The 26,929-nt window shown below is 39.1% G+C and overlaps 1 protein-coding gene across 1 annotated transcript in view; it reads left to right on the top strand.

The window, feature by feature from the left end:
* MORC3 (MORC family CW-type zinc finger 3) overlaps positions 1-26,787 on the top strand; it is a 39,294-nt gene extending 12,507 nt beyond the window's left edge. The window contains exons 4-17 of the mRNA XM_078452803.2: positions 501-715; positions 1,290-1,437; positions 2,966-3,113; positions 5,207-5,335; positions 5,543-5,662; positions 8,262-8,359; positions 12,548-12,652; positions 14,902-15,024; positions 15,131-15,205; positions 16,230-16,275; positions 17,244-17,410; positions 20,714-21,602; positions 22,811-22,968; positions 26,592-26,787. Of these exons, the coding sequence (XP_078308929.2) occupies positions 501-715; positions 1,290-1,437; positions 2,966-3,113; positions 5,207-5,335; positions 5,543-5,662; positions 8,262-8,359; positions 12,548-12,652; positions 14,902-15,024; positions 15,131-15,205; positions 16,230-16,275; positions 17,244-17,410; positions 20,714-21,602; positions 22,811-22,968; positions 26,592-26,745 (2,575 nt within the window). The 3' untranslated portion in view covers positions 26,746-26,787. The remainder of the gene's footprint in view (positions 1-500; positions 716-1,289; positions 1,438-2,965; positions 3,114-5,206; positions 5,336-5,542; positions 5,663-8,261; positions 8,360-12,547; positions 12,653-14,901; positions 15,025-15,130; positions 15,206-16,229; positions 16,276-17,243; positions 17,411-20,713; positions 21,603-22,810; positions 22,969-26,591) is intronic.
* Positions 26,788-26,929: the final 142 nt, after the last annotated feature.

The following is a 26,929-nucleotide window of genomic DNA, read 5'->3' as shown; positions in this document are numbered from 1 at the left end:
ATGTCAGTATGCAGCCAAATGTGCCTGAAAGGGAAACTGAGGTATGTAGTCCAGGTATACAGAGTAGAGAAATGTGGCAGCCAAGCCCTTTCCGCTGTCTCTCAGATACATGTTGCGTTGCCAGAAACTCCACTTGGCACCGTTAGTAATCATACCGCAGTGGGCTTGCTCACATTCAGAAAATCGTTCACATTTAGACATATCTAAAATATCGTGGGGTGAAATCTCAAGGGTCCCAGGAGCCCACCTGAGAACTCAGCCGTTGGGACAGGGTGTGCCAGGCAAGGAGCTCCTCCTGGTTCAGCGTGTGTCACCCTTATGCCCTGCAGCGTGGGTTTAGTTTTCTTCTTTTCAAAGATGGGGAAACACCTCAAAATGCAACTAGAAAGGCTGAGTCTGACATTTATACCCAGGTTTTTTACTTGATGTTACAGGTTTTGAATTAAGAAAATGAAGATTATACGTACTTATTTTAAAAATCCTTTTTGTTTTCTTTTTAGCTTTGGCTTCAGTGACAAAGTCACCATGAATGGTCACGTCCCAGTTGGCTTGTATGGGAATGGCTTCAAGTCAGGTTCTATGCGTTTGGGTAAAGATGCAATTGTATTTACCAAAAACGGAGAAAGCATGAGTGTGGGCTTCTTGTCTCAGACCTACTTGGAAGTCATAAAAGCAGAACATGTTGTTGTCCCAATTGTGGCATTCAACAAACACCATATCCTTTTGATTTTGAAATAGAAACTGTGGAGAAACTCTGAAGAAATATTGTGAACCATTCCCTCCTTTTGCCCTCCTCTCGATTCTCATTTTTCAATCACAGTGTGCATTGTAGCTCTTGTTCCAGCCTCTTAACATCTGAGGCAGCCCTTTGTCCCTTTCTCTCTTCCGTTGGAATTGTGCCTTAGAAACCCCTAACGCAAGGTGGCTGTGTTCTGTGTGCAGCTTCCTGTAGCTCTCCTCTGTATTTCAGTTGTATCATGTCTAATAAGATGTGTGGTCTGCCTTGAAATTTCCCCTAATGACCATGAGAAGCAAGATATCTGTAGGAAAATGTCCTCTGTGTCTTTATAAAACACATTCAGATATTAGGAACTATGAAATTAGGAATCATAATAAACTTGCTTCTACTTCATCTTTCTTGGGGTTCATCTGAAATCAGACTGTAGTTTCAAAACTTAGATATTAATTTAGGAAATAGTTTTTTGTTGTTGTCGTTACCGAAATTTGAGTTCGCATACTTCAATTGTGAAAAATATGTTGTTGTTCTAAGTCTTTAACTTAGGATATACGACAGATGATAAATTTAGCAGAATCCAAAGCAAGCCTTGCAGCAATTCTGGAACATTCTCTGTTTTCTACGGAACAGAAATTACTGGCAGAACTTGATGCTATTATGGGTAAGAAGGGGACAAGGATCATCATTTGGAACCTTAGAAGGTAAATATCGACCTGAACCAGTGATTACGTGTGTGGGAGGTGAACTGTTTGTGCAAAAATAGTTGTGTTCTATTGATCCATGGTCGTACAGAATAGAAATACTTGGGAAGGTACTCATTTTTTGGCATAGGTCATGATTTGTCTTTTCCATGGGTGTTTTATTGAGGCCACTTTGGCTTCAACTCGAGGTAATTTCATATTATTAAAACTAGATTTCCTAGCCCTGCATATTCAGTATCCAGAGAGGCCAATTCTCACTTTCTGTTATTCTGTCCCTCTCCTCAAAAAGAAACAAACAAAAGAAATGGGAAGATAATATCTCACCTGACGAGCCCCGACCTGTGTAAGTTAGGTAGAGAAGTCTTTGTCTGTGACTTAAAGCTAATCATGACTTAACAGCTGGTGACAAAAGTAATGTGGATGAGGCCTCTGGATTGTTAAGGTTTTGTATCCTTGTGAGGATAAAATCATTTGCAAATAAGATTTTTTTAAAACTTTGGATGAATGTGTTAATGTTGATACCTAGACACATAGAATGATATGAATAAAGTACAAATTGAGTGGTAAGCCTAAAATACTTTCACTTTAAATCTTTTCTGATCTCCCGTATTCCCCTTTTTCTTGCTTTTTCTTTCATGCCCCTCCCATCCTCACTCCCCTCTTTTTTTTTAATTTACACTTTTTATTTTGAGATACTTGTACATTCCTGTGCATAAATAATGGACCTCATGTACCCTTCATCCAGTTTCCCCCAGTGGCAGCATCTTGCAAAACTGTAGTGCAGTAGTGTTGATAATGACATTGGTAGAGTCAAGATACGGGACATTTTCATCACCACAGTGATCTCTCATGTTGGCCTTTTGTATCCACACCCACTCCCTCCTTAATCCCTGACAACCTCTAACACGTCTTCCGTTTCTGTAACTTTGTCATTTCGAGAATGTCCTATGAATAGAATCCTACAGTGTGAAACCTTTTGGGATTGGCTTTTTTCATTCATCCTATTACTCTGGAGATGCATCTGGGTTCTTGTGTGTGTCAGTAATTTGCTCCCTTTTCCTTGCTGAGTAGTGTTGTACTGTGTACGTGGACCACTGTGTTTAACCATTCACTAGTTAAAGCACATCTGGATTTTTACCATTTTGGGTTATTACAAATACAGCTGTAAACATTTATGCACAGGTTTTCATGGAATGTAATCTTCCTTTTTCCAGGGTAAATGCTCAGGAGTGTAATTGCTGGCTCATATGGTAGTTGCCTGTTTAGTTTTTTAAGAAACTGCCAGAATGTTTTTGGAGTGGCTCTACCATTTGACATTCCCACCAGCAGTGTGAGAGTGAATACAGTTTTTCTGCATCTTTCTGGATTCCTGTTCTTTCATTTTTCCCTTGCTTTTGTCTCCCTCCCCCCCCCCCCACCCCCCAACCAGGACATCTACCGTGGGTAGGCGTTTTGTTTTGTTAGCAGTGTATTTGCTTATCTTGCCGTGAAGGTAAAATTTACCTCCTTCAAAAAATTGTTTTTATAGCTACAAAAGCGCAACAGAGTTTGATTTTGATAAGGATAAATATGACATCCGAATTCCTGAAGATTTGGATGAGACAACAGGGAAGAAGGGGTACAAGAAACAAGAAAGGATGGACCAAATTGCCCCTGAGAGTGACTATTCCCTGAGGGTATGTATTCACCTCTTTCTGGACATGGGAGAATCAGCAAATGATGGAAATTCCATTTTCTGCTTATGTTATAAATGCTGTCAGTGAAAGTATCTCAGAACCAATTTATTTAACTTTTCATGAGCGCATTGGTGCTTGTATTTTGCTCAGAAAATGGTTTTTTAATTGCAAAGTCATTGGGTCTAATAGCACTTGCAGTTCTTTCACTGTGTGGTTACATTACTTGAATTAGGAATCCTAGAATCAGTATGTCCTATGATAGCCATAGTGATTGATTCCAGCAAAGATACCGATTGTTTTTTAAATTTAAAACGTCCTAGAACACACATACACACAGCTTAATTTACATCCAAAAGCAGTAAATTATTTATAGACTACAGATCCTATGTATTAATACGGTTTTGTGATAAATACCTTTGACATTAGACCTAGAAATGAATATGTTTTTAAGATTGAAGAAATTAATAATCAAATAACAGTAGGATATAAAAAGAATTTTTTTTTTATTCGCTGTCGTGATAAGACATATAATACTGACTTTTCCCTTGACCTTTTGTGCTGAGATTATTCCGTAACCCCAAGCTGAGGATACATTTGACATTTACAGGTTTACCATGTAACTTTTGGAGATCTTAACAGTTACAATGGAAGATATTTAAGTATTCCTTGATATACCCCAAAACATTATTGAAGTATGAAAATCTTGCTCACTTAGGAAACAGGTCCAGAGGCAGTCAGAGTAGATGGTGTGGCTCAGGTCATGATCTCAAGGTCATGGGATCTAAGCCCTGTGTTGGCACAGAGCCTGCTTGGGATTCTCTTTCTTCTTCTCCCTCTCCCTTTCCTTCTCCCTCTCCCTTTCTTCCCTCTCCCACTTGCGAGTTCTCTCTCTCTTAAAAAAAAAAAAGAATTGAAAATGGGTGCCTGGCCTGGTTCAGTTGGAAGAGCATGCAACTCTTGATCTCAAGGGTCGTGAGTTCAAGCCCCACATTGGGTATAGCGATTAGATAGATAGATAGACAAACTAACTTAAAAAAAAAAATTGAAAACACATTTAGATTCCTGCTGATTGTTACAACTCAATTTTGAAAAAAATACTAAGCTTATTTACTCAGCATAAGTGTTGGTATATTATTTATGATATTTTCCTTTTGAAGTATATAATAGACTCTTTTGTCTGTATTAGATTTTTTGTCATTTTTGCCTAAATAAAATTTATTGCTACTTTTAAAATATAATAGCAATCAGGGCACCTGGGTGTCTCAGTTGGTTGAGTGTCCGACTTCCACTCAGGTCATGATCTCACACTTTGTGGGTTTGAGCCCTGTGTTGGGCTCTGTGCTGACACCTCAGAGCCTGGAGCCTGCTTAGGCTTCTGTGTCTCGCTCTCTCTGCCCCTCTCTTGCTTGTGCACTCACTCGCTCTCTGTCTCTCTCTCAAAAATAAATAAACATTAAGAAAGAAAATTTAAAAAATAGTAAATAAAATATAATAGCAATAGGGGTGCCTTGGTAGCTCAGTCAGTTAAGCAACTGACTTTGGCTCAGGTCATGGTCTCACGATTGGTGGGTTTGAGTCCCATGTCGGGCTCGGTGCTGACAGCTCAGCCTACTTTGGATTCTGTGTCTCCCTTTCTCTGCCCCGCGCTTGTTCGCTTTCTTTCTTTCTCAAAAATAAACATTAACAAAAATTAAAATGTATAGCAATATATATATTTGACAGAAGAGTCAGAAAATATAGTCCCTTTTTTTGTACATATGTGCATTAAAAAAAATTAAAATGAGATCATACCACATACGCCGTTTTGTAACTTTTTGAAAAGTTTATTTGCAATTTAATATGGCATTTGTATAGGTCAATAGATTGTTTTCTGCACACCATTTCTCTGGCTTTAGTATATTGAGTTTCATTTTTAAAGAAGAGCAATCAAATGTTAACCAATAACAGCTTTATAGTCTGTATTGTTGAAGAGTTCATGGGTCCTTTATCAAAGCGAGGTCATAGCTTTCTTTCTAAATACATATATCAGTAAAGTTGAACACCTTTGTGGGTAATTATTTGGAAAAGACAGATATTATTGTGTGTCTTTGCAGGCTTACTGCAGTATATTGTATCTAAAGCCAAGAATGCAGATAATATTACGTGGACAGAAGGTGAAGACACAGCTGGTTTCAAAGAGTCTTGCCTACATTGAACGTGATGTTTATCGACCCAAGTTTTTAGTATCCTTTATCTTCCTTTTTATGACGCCATATAAAGACACATTAATAAAGTGTATTCCTCTTCCCCCTTTCTCCTTTTATTCTGGTATGGAGTCCTCTCCAACTTTGCCCTTTTTTATGCACTTTGGGATTCATTAAAAAATGACTTAGAAAGGATGATTTGAAGGAAGTGAGGTGGCATGTTCAGAATTTTCCTTAACATTTAAGACTAAAACAGTGAGAATTACATTTGGATTCAACTGCAGAAATAAAGACCATTATGGGATAATGATGTATCACAGAAATAGACTCATCAAAGCTTATGAAAAAGTTGGATGTCAGTTAAGGGTAAGCTGTAGATCTGAAAATATCTTTTATAAAGTTAAAATACCATGTTACTGGGTCAAATGTGAAATAACATGCTTTGTGTAATAACTTTTAAGTGTCAATGTGTTTAATGATGTTGGTATGGCACTTGAACTTAAAATACTTTTGCATTTCCCATTTGGTCCAAATAATCTTACGAGGGGGACAGAATATTTTATCTCTGTTTTACAGTTGAGGAAATTGGGGCCAATAAGTTAGGTAACTTGCCCAGACCTAAAATGAGTATGGATCTTAGGCCCGAATGCAGATCTTTTGACTGCATCTGGATATGGATCTGTGATTATTTCTGGGATGAAATTGGTTTTATTTAGTCCTGACTCAATAGCCAGAAAAACAGGATCATATAGGTGAGTACTTCTCTGGAGTTAATTCCTAAATATATTAGGCCTTCCTCCTAAACCACTTCCGTTGTTGTAGAATTCAATTTAGGTTGATGAACATTACCCACACTATGCTTGTTTGTTCATCCTTAAACATGTTTTCACAGAAAGGTTTTTTGGGGGTATATGTGTTAAGGATTGAGTGATAAGTTCTGAAAATCAAGTTTGTTAAAGGTTTTGTGTCTAGGCATATTTTGTTTTCCAGTTCTATGGTTTTCATTTTCCGTTCATCTTATTTCATTCTAAATTCTTTGTAGAATGATGTGAGCTCTACACAGTATAATAGTGTGGGTTTATCTTCAATATTATGTAGTAAGGGTTGTAACTCTGTTACATGTTTTACATCGACACAAGTCCCGAATATAGCATTTTTGCAAAAGTAAATAAACTTTGTTGGGCTCTTCTTGGTAACCACTAATTTCAGTCAAAAAATAAATGTAGAGGGGCGCCTGGGTGGCTCAGTCAGTTAAGCATCCAACTCTTGGTTTTGGCTCAGGTCATGATCTCATGGTTCATGGGATTGAGCCCCTTGTTGGGCTCTGTGTTGGAGCCTGCTTGGAATTTTCTCTCTCTCCCCCCCTCCCTCTCTGTGCCCCTCCCCCAGCTCATGCTCTCTCATTCTCAAAGAAATAAAACATTAAAAAATAAATAAATACAGAAATATGGCAACCATGATATGCAGTATCAATCACATTTAAAAAACTAATTTTCATTTATAATCCAACTAGTAATTTTCAACAGAAGTATTCTATAATTAAAGTCACTAAATTTCACTGGTAATTGGAAATTCATTTTTGGTAATAAGCCTTATTTCTCAGGTGCTTTGGTTTTCAAAATAAACCGTGTATCTGTGACAGAATATTAATTATTTTTTTCTTTTATCATTGATGAAATGACCAAAGTAAGGTACACAGCCCATTTTTCCAACCCAATTATGTTTGCATTGTGTATAATTTCTGGTTAAGCTTGACCTGGTAAAAAAATAGGCTTTTACAGCCAACTTTTATTTTTCTCTACCAGGTGATGGATTTGCCTATAGTATTTGCATTCTTTGAACTCAATAAACAGTTTTTAAAAAGGTGTCAGATATTTGATAGGATTTGCCATGCTAGATGATCAGAATAAAAAGATGATAAGGTACAGAGCATGCTCTCAGAGCTCTTTCTGGTGAGGGGACTGTAGTACAAGTCAGAAGCATCAGAAGAAGCTTTCTGGAGAGCATGGTGATGGAGTCTTAGTTGATGTTATTGTGTTGAAAGTCTGGCAAGGGTTTCCCAGGCAGAGAAAAATATCTGCCCAGGAAGGGAAAGAGGCTTCTGAGAACATGACCTCATTAAGGGAGTAGTTTGCTCTGCCTGGGGGCAGATGTTAGGTCGCGAGAGTAATGGGAGAGAGGCAAGAAGATGAGGCTCGAAAGGAGGCAAACAGGACCCACACATTGAAGGCTATTGTGGTTTACTGATCGAATGAGACAAACCACTGATGGTTTTGGTAGAGTGGGATTATGGTTAGTTTTGCATGGTTTCTTCTATAGTTGCTCTGTTTATGAACATTTTCGCTACGTAAGTTATATATTCTTCCACTTTTTCCTTTTGTCGACTCTGCTACAATTGTGAGTAAAATACACTTGCTGATCACACATAGGTAATCAGAATATGTGACTCATATACTCTGAGTTCAATATTTTAGCTAGTAGCATTTTTAAAATAACTTGACTTCAACTGACCTAGGTTTTTATTCCATCACCATTAACAACCAGATGTGTAACTTTGGATAAATGATTTTAATTTTTATCTAGCAAACTTTTGGCATATTATTGCTAGAGTCTTGGCTAGTCTTTGTGGATATAGAAAGGAGTTAGTTGTGGTTTCTGCTGTGTAAGAAATACATCCCAGTAGAGGTGGTCTGTTTCTCTTGGATAAAATTGGGGGTAATACTTGTCTAAATGGATATTTGACAACAGTGAAAGTGTTTTGGAGGAAGGCTCTAATATATTTGGGAATTAACTTCTAGAAAAGTAAAATTATCTACGAGACACTACTTTTCAATTGAAATTTTCTACGAATCATGACATAAAATGTAGAAAAATGTTTCGTACAAATTGTAAATCCTTGTGGAAGGGTAATCATGTTGAGTATCATGTCTTATGCTTACAACACTGATTTTATTTTCTTTTTCAGGCAAACAACATGGGTGTTGGAGTGGTGGGAATTATAGAGTGTAATTTCCTAAAGCCAACTCATAATAAACAAGATTTTGACTATACTAATGAGTACAGGTATGTTACCTATTTAAGTTACCGGTTTTTTACAGTTTTAGAAATACTGTCATAATTTTTCCTTAGCTGAAATTTTTTTTTTTTCTGTCTTGTGGATGTTTTTATAGCATAGAACTTTAAGAAAATTGGTAGGTGAGAGGCATGGATGGAAAACACATTTAACCATCTTCTCCCATCCTAGGAATTGTATTCTACTCCATCACAAGTAGGAATACATTCTCTCCTATCTTTATTGATGAAGTATTTCTGAGCTTTGTGGAAAATATAGAGGGTGTGCTTGCTTTCTTGGTGTCAGCATTTATTATGTAATGTCCTGACACTTTGTGCTTATTAGTTGGGAACTTTAAGGTAATTTTGTCCTATGAGCCTTAGACAGAAATACTCTTATCTTTTAAGAATGGTTAGAAGCCATAGGATGAATATGACCATCAATGTGACTTATAACTTTAGGAAGCACAGTTTTCCTATTGAGCATATATAACGAATAGAATGTAAACATAGGAACATTTGTGATAAAGATAATGCAACAGGCCCTTTATTCAAATAAATGCAACAGAAATAAAACAACAGAGAAAGTGGAAGGAAGAAAATAATAAAGGTGAGAGCAAAATCAGTGAATTAGGAAACACACATAGAGAAAATCAATACACATTCAGAGTTCACTCCTGAGGCAGATCCTACTCCTGTTTTTTTTTAATGAGGATAATTTAATCTAAGGATTATTAACTAAGATAGTAGAGGGTGATTACCAGAAGGGGTAAAAGAGGACAACAGGTATCCAGAACTAGCAGATATGAAAGACGATTACCTCGTGGTTAGAAAAGAATAGACAATAAAGGAACTAGAACAGGACCCCCCCACCCCCCCCAACAGAGATTCAGACAAACACAGGAACAAGCTACCTGCCATGGTAAGAAACTTGATAGAAGGCCTGGCCAGCGCTGGTCTGTAGATGTGGTCCACTATTGCCAGAGGGTGTGGGTGTGCTGGAGCTGTTCTGTAGAGGAGACCTGTCTTTGCGCAAGGATGTGGGCACACTGGAACTGGTCTTTGTTGCTGGAGGTCGTGGGCTGCTGGGGGCAGAGCATAGCTAGAGAACACAGCTTAGAGCCCCTCTGGGGGGCCACTGGACTCTAGTCAAACAATAACACCGCATACCAGAACATGAAGAACATGTGTCCTGCTATCATCACCTAGCAAGTTCATTGCCCTGTTAATCCAGTTTAACATTTTTCGGGCTGCCGAAGGATAAATATTTATACCATCAAGTTTTAGAATCAGAAATCTGAGCAAAGAAGACTGGATTTGAAGCTGAGAGACAAGTTCATAACAGAAAAAATCAAAAAGCTCAAAGTTTGTTCTTTGATAAGAGTAGTAAAATCTATAAGCATCTGGCAATAAAAGGGAAAAAAAGAGAAAATAGCAATCATTACTATCAGAAATGAAAAGGAGGACATGACTACAGATCTATGGACACAAAAACATCAGAAGAATAATATGAACAATTACTCGCCATCTTAGATGAATCGGGTACATTCCTTTGAAATTGAATCAATTTTTAGAAAACTTACAACATACTATGAGGACACATAACTTTGTTAGTCAACTCATGAATATATTACAAGAAGGGAAATTTGTGTTGATTCCTCTCATTATCAAGATATAAAAATCTTAATTAAAATAATAGCAAATACCATCCAGTGATATATATAAAAAGAAAAATTAATACATTAAAACCAGTTGGAGTATATTCCGAGATGACATGGGTAGTTTTAATATTCCAAATCAATGCAGTTCATCACATTGATGTGAGAAAAGAAAACTCTCAGAGGTTATTTTCATAGCTAAGAAAAAGTACTTGATAAATCACAACACAAATTTGTAATTTAGAAAAAAAAAGGGACACTTACAAAACGATTAATGGAAGGGCATAGTAGCAATTAGGAGCATGTACACAGAACACCAAGCGTCATTCCTACTGGTGAATTATTGATAGCTTTACCCTTAAGGGTGAAGATGAGACAAGGGTATCTGCTATCCACCATTTTTGAATAATAAGGGAAGAAAAAGAAGTGAAAGTTACAAGGGTGGGAAAGGAAGAAATAAAACTTTCCTGTACAAGACAGTATTAAGTATATAGAAAGTCCAAAATAATCCACAGATTTAGAATTAATAAAGTAACAAGTTAAGTACTATGTAGTCTAGGGTTGCTGGATAAGAAGTATTCAGAAATGAGTGTATTTGTTTACCAATGACTAAAAACCAGAACGTGAAATTTTTAAAAAGTCCTACTAAGTATCAAAAAAATCAAGTACTTGATTTTGGGATAAATAAAATATGCAATATACACGTTGAAAACTATGAAATATTGTGGAGTAAAATTAAAGCCCTCAATGAGTAGATATACCAAGTTTACGAGTTGGAAGGCTGAATATTATAAAATGTCAGTTTTTCTCCAAAATAATTAAATATAATTCCAGTTTTTAAAAAAAATCCCTGCCAGTGTGTGTTGCTGTTGATATTAATAGGCTTATTCTAAACTTTATGTGGAAAGTCAGAAGAGCCAAGATACTTAAAGACAATCATTAAAGAACGACAAAGCAAGAAAACTTAATACTATTAAATACCAACACTTACAAAGCTGCCATTCACCAAGTGTGGTATTAATGAAAGGATAAACAGTCTAGTGAAATGGAGAAGCCCAAAATAACCCCCCACTTTTTATACATTCGATGACCTGATTTATGACAAAGATTACATCATAGTGTAGTGGGAAAATGATCATCTTTCCAACAATGCTGGGTCAATTGGCAGTTTGTATGGATAATACAGCTCCTGCCTCAGATGTAGCAATAAATTGATACCAGATGGACTTTAGACCTAAATGAGAAAGACAAAAACAGAAAATGGAAACAAGAAAATTTTCAGAACCAGTAGTAAGCGGGTTTTTAAAACAAGATGCAAAAAGTATTGATCATAATGGGCAGAAATGGAAAAGTTATTTAAAATGAGTAAGAGCATGTAGGGCAGTTGGCACTCTCGTCATTGCTAGTGGGTATGAGAATTGATCAGTTTTGAAAACTGTTAGATTATCAAGTAGAGCCAAACATCAATGCACACCCCTATGACCCCACAGCTCCACTCCTCGGTGTATTCTCAGCAGAAATGGGTGCAGTCTTCTGGACTAAGGAATAGAGGTGATGAGAAAAAGGGACGAAGAGGGATTGAAAACATGAGATGCAGGGAGGGGATATATCTGGGAGAGAAGATTCATTTTCCTTTGAATGCTTATGTGTTATGTGATCATGGAGGAAAATTTAGTGAGAGATAATGGTTGGGTATAGAAGTGTCTGATTCAGCCTGCCAGTGTAGAATATGAAATTTCAAATATCGAGTTTGAAAGCTTTATTTTAAATTTAGAATGTTACACTGACTGTACCTTGTGTGTGAGTAGGTGCTGAACTCAGGTGATTGCTTAAGGATGGCCTTAGCCTTCTTTATCTCAGTAGATCCCATTGATTTGCTTTTTATTAACGTCTTACTGGGGAAGAACGGACAGTCTTAATTGTGGGACAGAAACTATTTTGAAGTATACTTGCTGGTAACGATTGCCTACATTTATTCTGACTTGAAGCTTGTATTGGTTGGGGTTGGAATTCAGAGCCTGCGATTCTCCCACTAAGTGGCCTGCAGCAGATTTTCCCAACAGAGGACACAAAATATTACTGTTTGTGTCTTCAAAGATGGTCCTGGCTCTGGCTCTGCTCTAGGAACTTTTTTTTTTTTTTTTTTTTTAATGTTTGTTTATTTTTGAGAGAGAGAGTGTGAGCGGGAGAGGGGCCGAGAGAGGGAGACACAGAATTTAAAGCAGGCTCCGGGCTCTGAGCTGTCAGCACAGAGCCGGATGTGGGGCTCAAAATCACGAACCGCGGGATCATGACCTGAGCCGAAGTCGGACACTTAACCGACTGAGCCACCCAGGTGCCCCTCTAGGAACTTCTTAATGTCCTTAAAGAAAATTGCCACAAGAGCCTTCTTTATTCACTGTACCTTTGGGAGTCATCATCCCTTCTCCCCCATAATGTCCACACAATCATTACTAGGTTGTTTGTGCTTTCTCTGTGTTTGACATAGATGTAATCTTTTTTTTTTTTTTCTTAAATTGATTTTATGATTTTCTTTCTTAAGGCTGACAATAGCAGCACTAGGAGAAAAGCTGAATGATTACTGGAATGAAATGAAAGTCAAGAAAAATTCAGAATATCCTCTAAATTTGCCAGTTGAAGATATTCAGTACGTACATGAAAAAATGTCAACCATTCTAATATCAAGATGTGATATGGGGAGGGTATAGTGATTGTACAGTGTTCACAAACTTTTGACTAACCCATAGTCCGATGTAAGTTCTACAGCTCCAGTCAGCACACCATGAAATGAACCAATGAATATATACATTTATACATCATGCACGCAAAAGATGCATGAAATAGTGTTTACCCAAATGTTACATGCTGATACTTATTTTAAAAATGCAAGTCTTGCCCCATTATATTGATTTCATGATCCACTAATGGGTTGTACTCATTGTTTGAAAAACCTTTGTCTTGTGTAATAGGATCATGAGTCTAAAGCAGACCTGAATTTCGATTGTAATTCTGCTTAAATAATGATGCAACATTGAACATATTACTTGGCCTCTTACAGGTTTACTTTTTCACTTGTAAAATGGGAACATTTTAGTAACACTCACCTCCTAGAGTTGTAAGACTTAAAAATATGCCAGACAAGCTGGTAGCACACAGTACCAGCTCTATTTATGACTAATAGCTGTGTACTGATGGAAAGATGACCAAGATGTGTAATGAAGAACAAAAAGATGCAGTTCAGTGTATTAATTTCCCATTTTATTTTTTTTAGTTTTTTAAGCATAGAAAATTGTGCCAGGGTTTAAAAAAATGAACAATGGTAGGTTCCTAAAATAAGAGACTTGTATTTACTTTATAAACTTCTAGATTATTTGAAGTTTATCTAACTATAAATGCATTTTTAAAAAACTAGATTTCAAAAGTGTTGGTTAGAGGGGCACCTGGCTGACTCAGTCAGAAGGGTATGCAACTCTTGGTCTCGGGGTTGTGAGTTCAAGCCCCACGTGGGGTATAGAGATTACTTAAGTAAAGAATACTTAAAATAAAAATAAAAAGTTATTGGCATTAAGGTGAAGTCTTCATTTTTTTTTATTTAAAAAATACTATTTTTTAGATGTTTATTTATTTGAGAGAGAGTACAAGTGGGAGAGGAGCAGAGGAGACAGAGGATCCCAAGCAGGCTCCCTGCTGATAGCACAGAGTCTGAGTTGGGGCTTGAACCCATAAATCATGAGATCATGTCCCGAGCCAAAATCAAGAGTCAGATGTTTAACCAGACTGAGCCACCCAGGTGCCCCAGTCTTCATAGATTAAATGAATTGTTAATAAATAATTGTTAAATGTTAAATGAATACCTACATTATTCATAGGATCATTGTAATTTTCAAATGATAAAACTATGAAGCACTTTATAAAGTAAAAGAATATGCATGTAGATATTCAGAGATATGCTATAGTAGAGGCTAAAAATACAGTTATAACAGTAATAGAGTTATTAAAAATTGCTTAAGTTATAGTAATAGCTTGTCTGTTTTCTGTACTTGAGTGTTTTATTGTGCTAATTAATATACTAGATTGGACATTGCAATTGCTAACTTAATATAAATTTCAAAACAAGGTGTTTGCAATATTTTGAGTTTTTATTATCAGAGAACAAATTGAATAGTATGCTCTTAAGTAGGACATTTAAGTCTCTCTTTTTTTTTAATGTTCGTTTATTTTTTTTTCAACTTTTTTTTTTTTTTTTATTATTTATTTTTGGGACAGAGAGAGACAGAGCATGAACGGGGGAGGGGCAGAGAGAGAGGGAGACACAGAATCAGAAACAGGCTCCAGGCTCCGAGCCATCAGCCCAGAGCCTGACGCGGGGCTCGAACTCACAGACCGCGAGATCGTGACCTGGCTGAAGTCGGACGCTTAACCGACTGCGCCACCCAGGCGCCCCAATGTTCGTTTATTTTTAAGAGAGAGAGCGTATATGTATGTGTGTGCGCGTGCACCTTGTGTGCTGGCTAGCGGAGGAGGGGCAAAGAGAGAGGGGGAGACAAAGGATCCAAAGCGATCCAAAGCAGGCTGTACGCTGACAGCAGAGAGCCTGGTGCAGGGCTCAAACTCACGAGCCGTGAAGTCATGACCTGCGCCAAAGTTGAGCGCTCAACTGACTGAGCCATGCAGGTGCCCCAGTCTGTTGAAATTGACCTGTTAGCTTTAATCTTTTGAAGGTAACCAAAATTGTTGGCTTAAAAATTTTAATTTGCTGTATGACAATAATTGTGTCATGGACATTTCGGGGACAAAGTAAATAATCGAGGCATTTTGCTGTGGAAATGATGTAGAAGACCTAATGAAGTATACTTAGCATCCATATTTTCATGCTAATATTATGTTTTGTTACAGGAAACGTCCTGATCAGACATGGGTTCAATGTGATTCCTGTCTAAAGTGGCGAAAATTACCAGATGGAATAGATCAACTTCCAGAAAAATGGTATTGCTCCAATAACCCTGACCCACAGTTCAGGTACCATACAGTTGGTAGTACCCTTTTTGGAAAGGCAGAAAGTACTGTTCAAGATGTATGAAGAGGCGCTGGTGACGTGTTATTCCCATGTGATTTTTCTGACTAGAAATTGTGATGTTCCAGAAGAACCCGAAGATGAAGATGTGGTGCATCCTACTTATGAAAAAACCTACAAAAAGAAGTGAGTGTCGAACTAACGTACGGTAGGGAAATAATGCGCAGGTTAGCAGCAGCGATGGGTCTGCAGCATTCGTTGATGTTTCTCCAAGATCATGCTCGTACAACCCGAAGAAGACTATGACCCCCAAAAAGACTTTGTTGTGGACGCATAATATCGGGTGCTTTTTTGGTTTGTTTTTTTAACAGTATAGTGTGGATATCCACTCTTTTTTACCTGCTGTTTATTGCTGTCCTGTCTACAAGATAGTCTGCATACAGAATAGTTTGTCTTTTAGGGGCCACACACAGATGAATCATAGAGTACTGCCCAGTATGAGCTTAAGCCTTAATAGGGAAGGTGAGGCATGTACGTATTACTGACGACAAGTTGACGAGTATCATAAAAGGCACGATCCAGTCCTGTTGGGAAGCCCATAAGGAGAGACGACCTCTCGCTGGGGATGGGAAGGGAAACCCAGATGAGGAAAATTCAAGGAGGACATCTGTATAATATGCCTTGAAGGACGGGTAGGATGAGAATGTATAGGAAACAGTGATTCGTTCGGCTTTAACTAGAGTAAATATGTGAATGGACACGATGGAAAATAGAGGTGGGAGGGAGAAGCTGGGTAATGAACGATAGCCCTGGTGAACTTCCGGCTAGTGTACCACACGCAGGGGCTGAGTTCATGCAGAACTTCCAGGTTTTGATATAGAGTGCACTGTTTTTGAGGGTAAATCCAGCAGCAGAATTGGGAGCAAAGAAGCCAGTTAGAAGCCAGTTGTGGTGTTCCCACTCAAAGGTCAGAATAATGCTGGTCAGGATGGAGAACTTGAGGCAGACATCAGGGCGTTACTGAGATAAGAGGTGGAAAGTATTTCCTGCCTGAGGCTTACCACTGATGATAATGAAATTGAAGCAAAGTTCAGTGTACCTATTTGAGTGACTCAGTGAAATGGCAAGTATGTCAATGGGAAGCAATTGAAAAATAATAAATAAATTTACGTACATTTTCATCTTTTTTTTTTTTTTTTCTTTTTTTAAGAGACAAGGACAAATTCCGGATCCGACAACCAGAAATGATCCCTCGGGTAATGAATTAAGCCTTCCATTTTATAGCTGTGTCTTATGTTGGGTAGTGGTTAGTTTAGCAAACATTGAGTTTGAAAGCTTGCTATTAAAGCTGTCACACAACAAATTGAAGTGGTTGTGTTCATTCATTCATTTCACAGAACTCCTTTTATTACACCCCTCCTTCCTAACCCAACAACTTGATTCAAACTGTTCAGTTTTGTTATTTCGTGGGGCATCTTCTGAGGAAAGGCAAGTGGTTAAGAATCTTACTGTTCCATAGGCAGTCAGGGAAACTTCCCAGGAAGCCGTGGGGAGCCATGTTCTAGTACCAGCCTGGAGCGCTACAGTGTTTCTTTCTCTTTGTTGACCACTCTTCCTGGCCCTTCCATCTCTTTCTCCGTGCTTAATGGTGGTTAAGGAGCGTTTTCGGAGTATGTGGGTAGGGCGCTGTGCTTCTTGTGTAAGAGGCTTTGGTCTGCTGCAGAATTGTATGTTTGCGTTTGATTGCATTGAAATATTTTCTTATGTAAAGGATGAGGGTTTGGAGGTGACAACAGAACTGGGTGAAAAGAATAGTGGGCTTACTTATTCTAAAGGCAGTATCTTTGACTTTATCTTCAGTTTATTTCTCTTAGAAAACTGAATTTCTACTTGTGTCTTGACAAGTCCTGTATTATTAGTACAAGGTCAGCCAATCTTGCTGTAAAAGACCAGATAGTAAGTATTTTAGGCTTTGTGGGCCACATGCAGTCTCTGTTATGTATTCTTTGTTTTGTTCACACCTTTAAAAATGCAAAACCGTTCTTTGGCTGGATTTGGCTTATTGGCCTGTTTGTTGTTCCCTGGTGTGGCATAAAGAATTTACATGGTTAGGATGGTTCTTAGTGTTTCCTGGGATAAGGGGAGAAGGGAAAATAATATCTCATGTTTTGGGCTTGGCATGTTAAGAAAGCCCTTTTAAGATCACACTTTTTCCTTCCAACAGATTAATGCTGAACTCTTGTTTCGGACACCCACCGTGTCAAGTCAGAGCTTTTCTCCCGTGAAGGAAAGTGTTCCAAGAGGACATCTTTCAGAAGTGGCAAATACATACGCAACAAGACTTCTAAACAACCATCGAGGTTCACCCCAGTCGGAACCCGAGAGCAACAAGTCAGTGGCTAAAATGCGCTTTTCCATTCGGGGAATGAATACTAAACAGAGCCTTCACTTGACATTGTGTGGCAATAATGCCCTTCTGAGAAGCTGTAGTTCCGTGCATGTAAGAAGTCTTAGGGATAAGTTAATTTGCTTTTTTGTCTAAACAAAACCCGCACCCCACTTAGGCCACCTGTTTAAAATAATTTTTAAAATATCAGTTGTATTCGTTGTGGATTTGATTGAATTTTCACCCCTTTCAAATTCTATATAGTATGAAAGTTCCTGCTTTTAGAATTACCAGTATTTAAGAAAAACATGCAGTAGTTAATAGTATATGACACTATAATGTCAGGTGTGACCTGTAAGTTCTTAGCTCGTGGCAAGCTGTGTATGTTGGATGAGTGGATGGAGAGGGAAAGAGAAAGAAATGTATGAGTGATATGTAAATTGAACAGTTAGGTCTCTTGACTGGTCAGGAAAGGCTTTGTAATGAGATACAGTACTTGGTTCCTGAAATTCTAAAAGCAGTTCTCTGTGCAGGTGGCCCATTCAGAGGGAATAGAATGAACACAGGTGAAGAAGAAAACAGGATACCAACAAACTAGGGCATCAGACTGACTGTATTATACTTGGTCTTTTTGTTGGAAAACCAACCTTGAAAGGAGGTTCTCTGAGATAGCGGGATGGGATTTTCTGAGAGGTTTTATTGCCTTCATTAAATCCTCAGGGATGTTTGACCTCCAAAAAGATTAGAAAGTATTGCTTTTATGCGTATATACATCAGGGGGGCATGTTCTAAAATAGTTTGCTGTTTGTAGCCTGCATTTTAGAGGCGTATTTGGGGGCTGGGTTGCTACTTAACTAAGAACTTGTGTGAATTTTTTTTTGTAACTAGTCTCCTTAAAATTTTTGGCTTTTCTTCTTAAAGATGGTTCCAAACAAAGTAAGAAAAAACAAAATCTGTAAAGCTTACAGACAAAAGACAATGGAATTTATTCTTTAAAGTGATTTATTCCATCCAAGTAGAAGAAGAGAATAGAAATTTTTCATTAATTTTTAAAGCCTGAAGAATTTGAAATTTGAGTTTGAGAAAAACAGAAGCTTTAAGAATAAAGCCAAAGACTGTGGAAAGGTGGTACCGAAACTGAATCTTAAGAAAGATAAATGGCAATTAGCCTGGTAAGAAAAATAGGACAGCTCCCAGTTAAATGATTAACTCCATGGAAGCCCAGGCATGCTCTAAACTCGGAAGCATCGAGTACTTGTTAAGGTAGAAAATGGGTGAGTACAGAGTACTTGTTAAGGTAGAAAATGGGTGAGTACAGGAGGCTTATTTGAGAGTTTAAGGAAGAGTCGTTCTCTAGACCTCTTCACAACCTGCCAAGTCTGTTGACGTGACTTCTCTGTCAGAAGGCAAGACATTTTCTTTCTGGGCCAGTTTCACTGCTGACAGTGTGGGGGAACCACTCTTCTGAAACAGGAGGGGTAAGGGAACGTTTGAATACTAAATGGTAAGAAATCCCCCTTCCTTCTTCCCCTCTTCAGGCTCCCAAGAGAAAAGCCCTAGACGGTGCTGAGAGTTGGAGCACGCTTGGAATCACAGGGCCAGCCCTCACTGCTTCCATTCAGCCTCACTCTGAAACACAGAGATAGGCAGGGATTACCACATGTACCAACTGAAACAAAGGGAGTAGCAGAAACCTTTGGAATTTACTGGGAGGTGGGTAGGTGTTGAACAGACACATACTTAGAAAGATAAGCAGGTGGAGGGTAGAAAAAGGAAAAGACAAGATACAGGAGGGCCAATGTCTCAATAAAGGAATTTCAGATTGGGAAATCGGAGAAAACAAAGGGGAGGAAGTAGCAGGAGACTTAACTTCCACCAAATACTCCGCAAAAATGTCTGGGGAAAGATCCATTCTGGGGCATCTGAGTGGTTCTGTCGGTTAAGCGTCCGACTTTGGTTCAGGTCATGATCTCACAATTGGTGAGTTCGAGCCCCACGTTGGGCTCTGTCCTGACAGTGTGGCGCCTAGAGCTTGCTTCGAGTTGTGTCTCCCTCTCTCTCTACCTCTCTCCTGCCCATACTGTCTCTCTCTCTCTCTTTCAAAAATGAATAAACGTAAAAGAAAAAAAAAGAGAGAAAGATCTATTCTAAGAAACATCATGAAATTTTAGAACACGAGGGAAAATAATTTTTTTCAGGAGGGGAAAACACAAGTTACCTGCTAAAAGATCAGGAATTAGAATGGCAGGAACACTGAATGGTACATGATCCTGGAATGATGCTTTATAAAAACCAAGCAGGCCATAAAATTGAGAAGTGAATAAAGATACTTTTCAGGATGTAAAGTTTTATATTTTTTATGTCCTGTGTACCCTTTCTCAAGATTTGATTGGAGATTGTGCCCCCTTGCTATGAGAGAGTAAAGCCAAGCAGAAGAAGAACCTTTCTTGAGATGGAGAAATATGAGGGCTAACACATAGGACCCAAACAGCAAACCAGGACAGATATCACTCCTTAAGGGGGGAAAAAGACAATCAGTTGGAGGTAAATTCAAAGAAAACCAAGCTGATGAGCAAAATGAGGTGATTTTTACTGCAGGGAAAATGGAAGGATAGGGTATGCTGGTTTAGTTGGTGTGGCTCCTCTCTGATCACTGAACACTGGTCAAAATTACAGTGAGCGAATGGGAATGGTGCAGAGCCAAGAGCTCGCTCGGATACAAAGAATAGACCTGGCTGGGTTGCGGAGCTCCGTTTTGGGCGTGGATACGTTGAAATGCCCAGAGACATCAAATGAAGGGATGTTTGGCAGTATGTAGAGCTGGTACTTTAAAGCAGCCTCAGTAGTCTAATTGTTTCCTCCACTGTATAAGGAGAAAATCCTCTTTACTTCATCAAATCATCGAGGAGTACTGTGTCATTTTTTTATTTTTTATTTTATTTTATTTTTTTATATTTAAAAAAAAATTTTTTTTTTTTAACGTTTATTTATTTTTGAGACAGAGAGAGACAAAGCATGAATGGGGGAGGGTCAGAGAGAGAGGGAGACACAGAATCTGAGACAGGCTCCAGGCTCTGAGCAGTCAGCACAGAGCCCGACGCGGGGCTCGAAGTCACATACCGCTAGATCGTGACCTGAGCCGAAGTCGCACGCTTAACCGACAGCCACCCAGGCACCCCTGTGTCATTTTTTTAAACGAGCACGGACATTTCTTAGAATTTTAAGATCGTTAGATTGCTTCAAGGTCATCTGTTTTGTTCATTTCTATATTGTATAGTCTTATATTTTCTATATACAATGTTTTCCAGCCTGAAACGGAGACTTTCTACTCGTTCGTCAATTCTGAACTCCAAGACTCGGAGATTGAGTAATCAGGCATTTGAAAATTCAGCTTATAAAGATGATGACGATGAAGATGTCATCATCTTGGAAGAAAACAGTACTCCCAAACCTGCAGTAGATCATGATATTGAAGTGAAATCAGAACAGAGTCACATGGAGCACAGTGGCCTGCAGGTGGAGCCTGTGGCCGAGAAGGAGCCTTGTGGCCAGACTAGCTCATCAGGCGCCTCGTCATCCCGATGTGATCAGGGAACTACCGCGGCCACCCAGACTGAAGTCCCAGGTGTAGTTGTTAAAAAGGAGGAAACCCTTGAAGATGACATAGATGCCAGAAATGACACGGCTGCGCTGCCCTCCTGTGTGGAAGCTGAAGGCAAAATACAGGACACCCAGGAAGCCTTTGATAAATCTGCGGCTGATGCTGGTTGCCAGTTAAACGAACTGAGAAATGAGCTGCTTCTACTGACCCAAGAAAAAGAAAATTATAAGAGACAGTGTAATGCGTTCACTGACCAAATCAAAGGGTTACAACAGAGGATACTGGAACTGAACGACAGATACGTGAAGAAGGAGACGTGCCATCAGTCTACCGAAACTGATGCTGTGTTTTTACTTGAGAGTATTAATGGCAAATCTGAAAGTCCGGACCACGTGGTGTCTCAGTATCGGCAAGCTTTGGAAGAAATAGAAAGGCTGAAGAAACAGTGTAGTGCTCTGCAGCACGTAAAGGCCGAGTGCAATCAGTGTTCCAACAGTGAGAGCAAAAGTGAAGTGGACGAAATGGTTGTGCAGCTGGATGACGTGTTTAGACAGCTGGACAAGTGCACTGCGGAGAGGGACCAGTATAAAAGTGAGGTGAGTGTGTCAGCCAGCGTGATAAGAGTCATGGGAGTCCCCGGGCATCTAAAGCGTAAAGAGCTGCCAGTTGCTAGATTAGGATAGATTACGTAACAACCTGTTTATTGACTCTGCTACCCCACTGCTTCTCAGCTGGGGAGGCGGTCCTGGGGGGCATATGGACACGTGTGTTGAGGAGATGAGCATTACGGGAATTTTAACGTAGTGACAGGTATGGTAAATTTACTATAGGGTACTGGAAATTTCTAGATAATGAAGGATTGTCCTGCTCAGAATACCGTTCTCCCCATTGAGGCACTCAGTTACTAAATATAGGGAACTTCACATCCATTATTAACAGGCCTTGCAAAAACCACACAAGGTGGATGCTGTCCTCATTTTATAGAGACAGCCTGTATTAGTTACGATCGGGTCTGCCGGCAGGAGACGGAGACGAACATCCAACTGGCGGTTCCGCAGGCCTGAGACAGCAGGCTCCTACGTTGTTGCTTCGCTTCTCCGCATGCAGTTATGGTCGGAGGTGGCCCTGCGGGTCCAGTCCTCGTATATCTACATTCCAAGCAGCAGGACAGAGGAGGGGTGTGGTCCCTGAAAGTCGCTTATGTTCCATCTGTCAGAACTTAGCCACCTGGCTAATGGGCGCCTTGGAACTGTAGTCTTTATCAGGGGTTCCTTTACTGAAGGAGAAGGAGAAAAATGGTAGGTGTCAGGCGTCAAGTAGTGGCCTCTGTGTACTCTCCATTCAGATTTGGGTCGCTCCTTCTAAAAACAAGTATTTTACGTATCCTGTTAATGTGGTGTTTGAAAGAAGGCTTTTTCTGCTAAGATTTCGGAAACAGCAGTGTGCTGCTCTCCTGCCCCCTCTTGCTGGAAATAATGCCGACGTAACAGCTCATCTGAACATTCATCTTGATGTATTGGCTTGGAGCCAGATGACAAAATATATAAAAATCAATATAAGCTTTCTGTTGTAGCTTCCAGCTGGTGAGTGTGTCCAAGAAATGAGAGCCACTTTGGTATTGTTTCCAGTGTGACGAAATGTCGAGGTGACACCAAACAGAGGAAGCTTTTTTTTTTTTCCTGTGGGTTTTTTGCCCTTTTTTGATGGTAATGTTCATCACTCAGGTTTTCTACATGTCTTAGCTTAAATTTGCACTTTGGCATTAGTTCTAAATTTTACACTCAATAAATTTTTTTTTTGTCAGGTTGAATTATTGGAAATGGAAAAATCACAAATGCGTTCACAATGTGAAGAACTGAAAACTGAAATTGAACAATTAAAATCCACAAATCACCAGTTAGGAGCAGATGTTTCAACTTCAAGTAACATTGAGGAGTCTGTAAATTATACTGACGGGGAAAGGTAATAGTACCCCAGGCATTCCTCCGGGGCGGCCCGCGTGGTTAGCGTGATACTTATTTGCAAGCACACATCAGACAGATACTGTTCAATCAAAAGAAGTACACATCCTCATCCTTCCCTTCTGGGAAAGAACAGTGGAAGTTCAGCTTAAGAGACACAGGAATTTGGAAGGAGTAAATAAAGCGCGGGTGGTTGGTTAGAGTGGTTTGGAATGCTGTTTGGGGAAAAGTGGAAATTGAGTTAGCTATCACGGAAGAGGGTGGATTTGGCCATGACTAAAAGACAAGGGACTATTTCGTGAAACTTACTTTTTCACCTGGATTTCTTTTACTTTTGTTCTTGGCCCCATTTCTTTATGGTTTGCTGTCCTCATTTTACTCTGTGACCTCCCAATCTTAACTTGTAGGTAATCACAAAGTTACTAAAAATTGCCATAGTTCGGGTGGTTAGTAGGAAGACGTCTTCTGTGAAAATAAGAAAATAGTAAATGAACGGTTACCCTATGGGCTTGGGGTTTTGTTTCAGCGCTGAGAGTAGGGGAGGCAGACGTTCGGGTGGGCGAGGGTGATGGTGCTGCTGATGTGTTGATGTCTTACCATCTGAAAGTAGCCATTAAGGGCCCAAACTGGGCAACTCTTCCTGCTAATACAGGATGACTGCAGACTGAAAAGGCACTGTTGAGAAATGATCTCCCGCCATCGTCTCTTGACATCAGTTATATTATTATCTTGTTTTTTAACTTAAGTTTTTGAAGGATTTCAGTAAATCTGTTCATACACATGGAGCAGAGCAGTACAGAAAAGCCTGGAGGGCTAAGGCTCAGAAGCGATGTTTCTGGGAACCTCAGGCATCTGTGGTGCTTGTAGAAATGCAGATCCTTGGACTGCAGTGTACTTTATTTAATTGGAAACTTTTTTTCTTAATGTTTATTTATTTTCCAGAGAGAGAGAGAGAAAGAGAATCCCAATTAGGCTTCGTGCTGTTAGCACAGAGCCTGATGCGGGACTCGAACTCATGAACCGTGAGATCATGACCTGAACCGAAATCAAAGAGTCGGACGCTTACTGAGCCATCCAGGAGCCCCTAAACTTTTGGAAACTTTTTTAGAAATTTTTAAACAATCTCTAAGATGGTTCTCTTGCACACTGATCTTTGAGTAACTGATGATCTTTGATCTTTCATTTTTTACTTTTTTTTTAACTGATCTTTTAAACCTGTGCTTTCCAAAATAGTATAGGTATATACCACTTGAAATTTAGCTAGTCTGAATTGAGATGTGCTTTAAGTATAGAATAAAAAATAAAATTTTGGGGTGCCTGGGTGGCTCAGTCGGTTGAGCGACTGACTTCGGCTCAGGTCATGATCTCACGGTTTGTGAATTCGAGCCCCGTGTTGGACTCTGTGCTGACAGCTCAGAGTCTGGAGCCTGCTTCTGATTCTGTGTCTCCCTCTCTCTCTGCCCCTCCCCCACTCATGCTCTGTCTCTCTCTGTCTCAGAAATAAATAAACATAAATAAAAAAAATAAAATTTTGAAGTTTTAGTATGAAAAAGGAAAAAGGATGTAAAATATCTCATTAATAACATATTTTGAGGGGTGCCTGGGCGGCTCAGTTGGTTGTGTGTCCAACTTCAGCTCAGGGTGTGATCTCACCGTTCATGAGTTCGAGCCCCGTGTTGGGCTCGCTGCTGTCATTGTGGAGCCTGCTTCAGATCTTCTGTCCCTCCTCTCTCTCTGCCCCACTCCCCCACCCCCTGCTCACGCTCACTGTCCCCAAAATAAAATAAACATCAAAAAAAAAATAATGTACTTTGATTATGTGATGAAATAATATTTTAGTTACATTGGGTTACATGTATAACTACAGTTAAGTTTACAGTTGCATTTTACTTTTTACTTTGGCTATTTGAACATTTTAAGTTGCGTATGGAGTTCAGAATCTTTCTCTTGGACAGTGCTGTTCTGTACACTAAAAATAAGAATCTGTGGCATGTCCGGTGGACAGGAGGAATCAGCCAGGGACAATCAAAAGACTTAAAGAAAAGGACATGTAAGAGGTCACTGGGTCCTACTAGTCTTTTGCCAACTTTTCATGTAGATAAAAGGTTGTGATTATGATAAAGAGGATATTCTTGGTAAGGATATAGAATGGTTAATAACTTCTGAAAAGCAAAGCAGAAACGCGTTTGAACCATGGGCCTCTGATGGAAGATGAGTGGGGAAGCTTGGACAAAAAATGGCTGGCGTGGGAATGATGTAAAATTTTGTCTAAGGACCAACAGAACCTTACCCTGTAAGCTCACAAAACATGCTTAAAATCACATTTCTGTGCATTGTCAACCCAAGGATGAGTATCTTGACTCTTCAGAGATTTCCACCTTAGATCAGTATCTAAAGTAAATGTGGGCTGCCTTCATTTGGGGGGGGGGGGGACAGAATAAGAGCAACTGTAACATTCAGGGCCCTTGGTTTCACTCAGTCTTTGAAGCAAAGGCTGCTGAATAATTGTAGGTATTTAAAGTCTAGGATGTTGATATTCAGATATGTGTATTTCATTTGGAAGGAATGATAATGATCATCTAATCCAGAGATTCCCAGTATTTTTAGCAAAACACCATTCCCTATAAATGCCTAGTAAAATGGGCAGCCTGTGAATTTTAGCGTATGAAAGGTCCAGGGAGGTCCTGCATCTAAAAAAACTTGTTTAACATTAGTTAGCCCAAAGTTTTGTGAGCTTATGACCCCTTGAACCATTTCCTTTTCCTCTTACACAAGGACGGTATCTCATAGAAATGTTTTAGAGAACAAATCCGTTTTTTGTTTTTGTTTTTTTTTTTATTTTTTGAAAACAGATTTATTGGAAGAGTTTTCAAATTTCAGTGACTTTTTTTATTTTTTTTTATTTTTTTTATTTTTTATTTTTTAATATATGAAATTTACTGTCAAATTGGTTTCCATACAACACCCAGTGCTCATCCCAAAAGGTGCCCTCCTCAATACCCATCCCCCACCCTCCCCTCCCTCCCACCCCCCATCAACCCTCAGTTTGAGAACAAATCCGTTTTTATTTTCCTCACAAGCTGAAATTCAGAGATGCATTCTTTTTTTTAAGTTTATTTATTTATTTTTGAGAGAGAGAGAGAGAGAGAGAGAGAGCGAGCACGAGCTGGGGAAGGGCAGGGAGAATCCCAAGCAGAGAGCCCCTTGACGAGGGGCTGGATCTCACCAGCCCTGAGATCATGACCTGAGCTGAAATCGAGAGTCAGTTGCTTAACCGACTGAGCCACCCAGGTGCCCCCAAAGAGATGCATTCTTATTCTTAGACCAGCGTTCTCACTAGTATACCCCTACTGTTTTCCAGGTGATAATATTTTATGTTATAAATAACATCTTGCAATTAAATGTATTTCACCAGTCCATGTTTTCTTCAGTTGCAAATTAAAATCGTATTAGTTGGAACCAGAGCCACTAGTTTTTTGAAACACTCTACTTACCAAGAGATGAATACTACGTATTAACTTATTAAGTTAAGCAACTTCATGTATCACTTAAATTTTAGGCTCCATGTGAATATTAAACTGTGGCAGGACGTTCATCTAACAGATGTAATATTTCTGTTTGCAGCCTCAAACTTCGATCTCTTCGAGTTAACGTAGGACAGCTGTTGGCCATGATTGTACCTGATCTCGATCTTCAGCAAGTGAATTACGATGTTGATGTGGTTGATGAAATTTTAGGGCAAGTTGTTGAACAAATGAGTGAAATCAGTAGCACCTAAGGTATATCTTATGTGAGATAATAAAAATATTTGCTTAATCTTTTTGGTTGTACAGCTTTCAAAATGTAAACAATTTTGTTTTATAGATATGATAGGTAACAGACTGAAGAACCATAATCTTTACTGTATTCTATGCATTCAAGTGTGGTCACAAATACTGTGGACACATTATCACACCTTTTGA

Source organism: Panthera onca, chromosome C2 (genome assembly GCF_046562875.1).
Source record: "Panthera onca isolate mPanOnc1 chromosome C2, mPanOnc1 haplotype 2, whole genome shotgun sequence".
Classification (NCBI taxonomy): domain Eukaryota; kingdom Metazoa; phylum Chordata; class Mammalia; order Carnivora; family Felidae; genus Panthera; species Panthera onca.
Note: the sequence above shows the minus strand (reverse complement) of the source record. Positions and strands in the feature narration are given on the sequence as shown.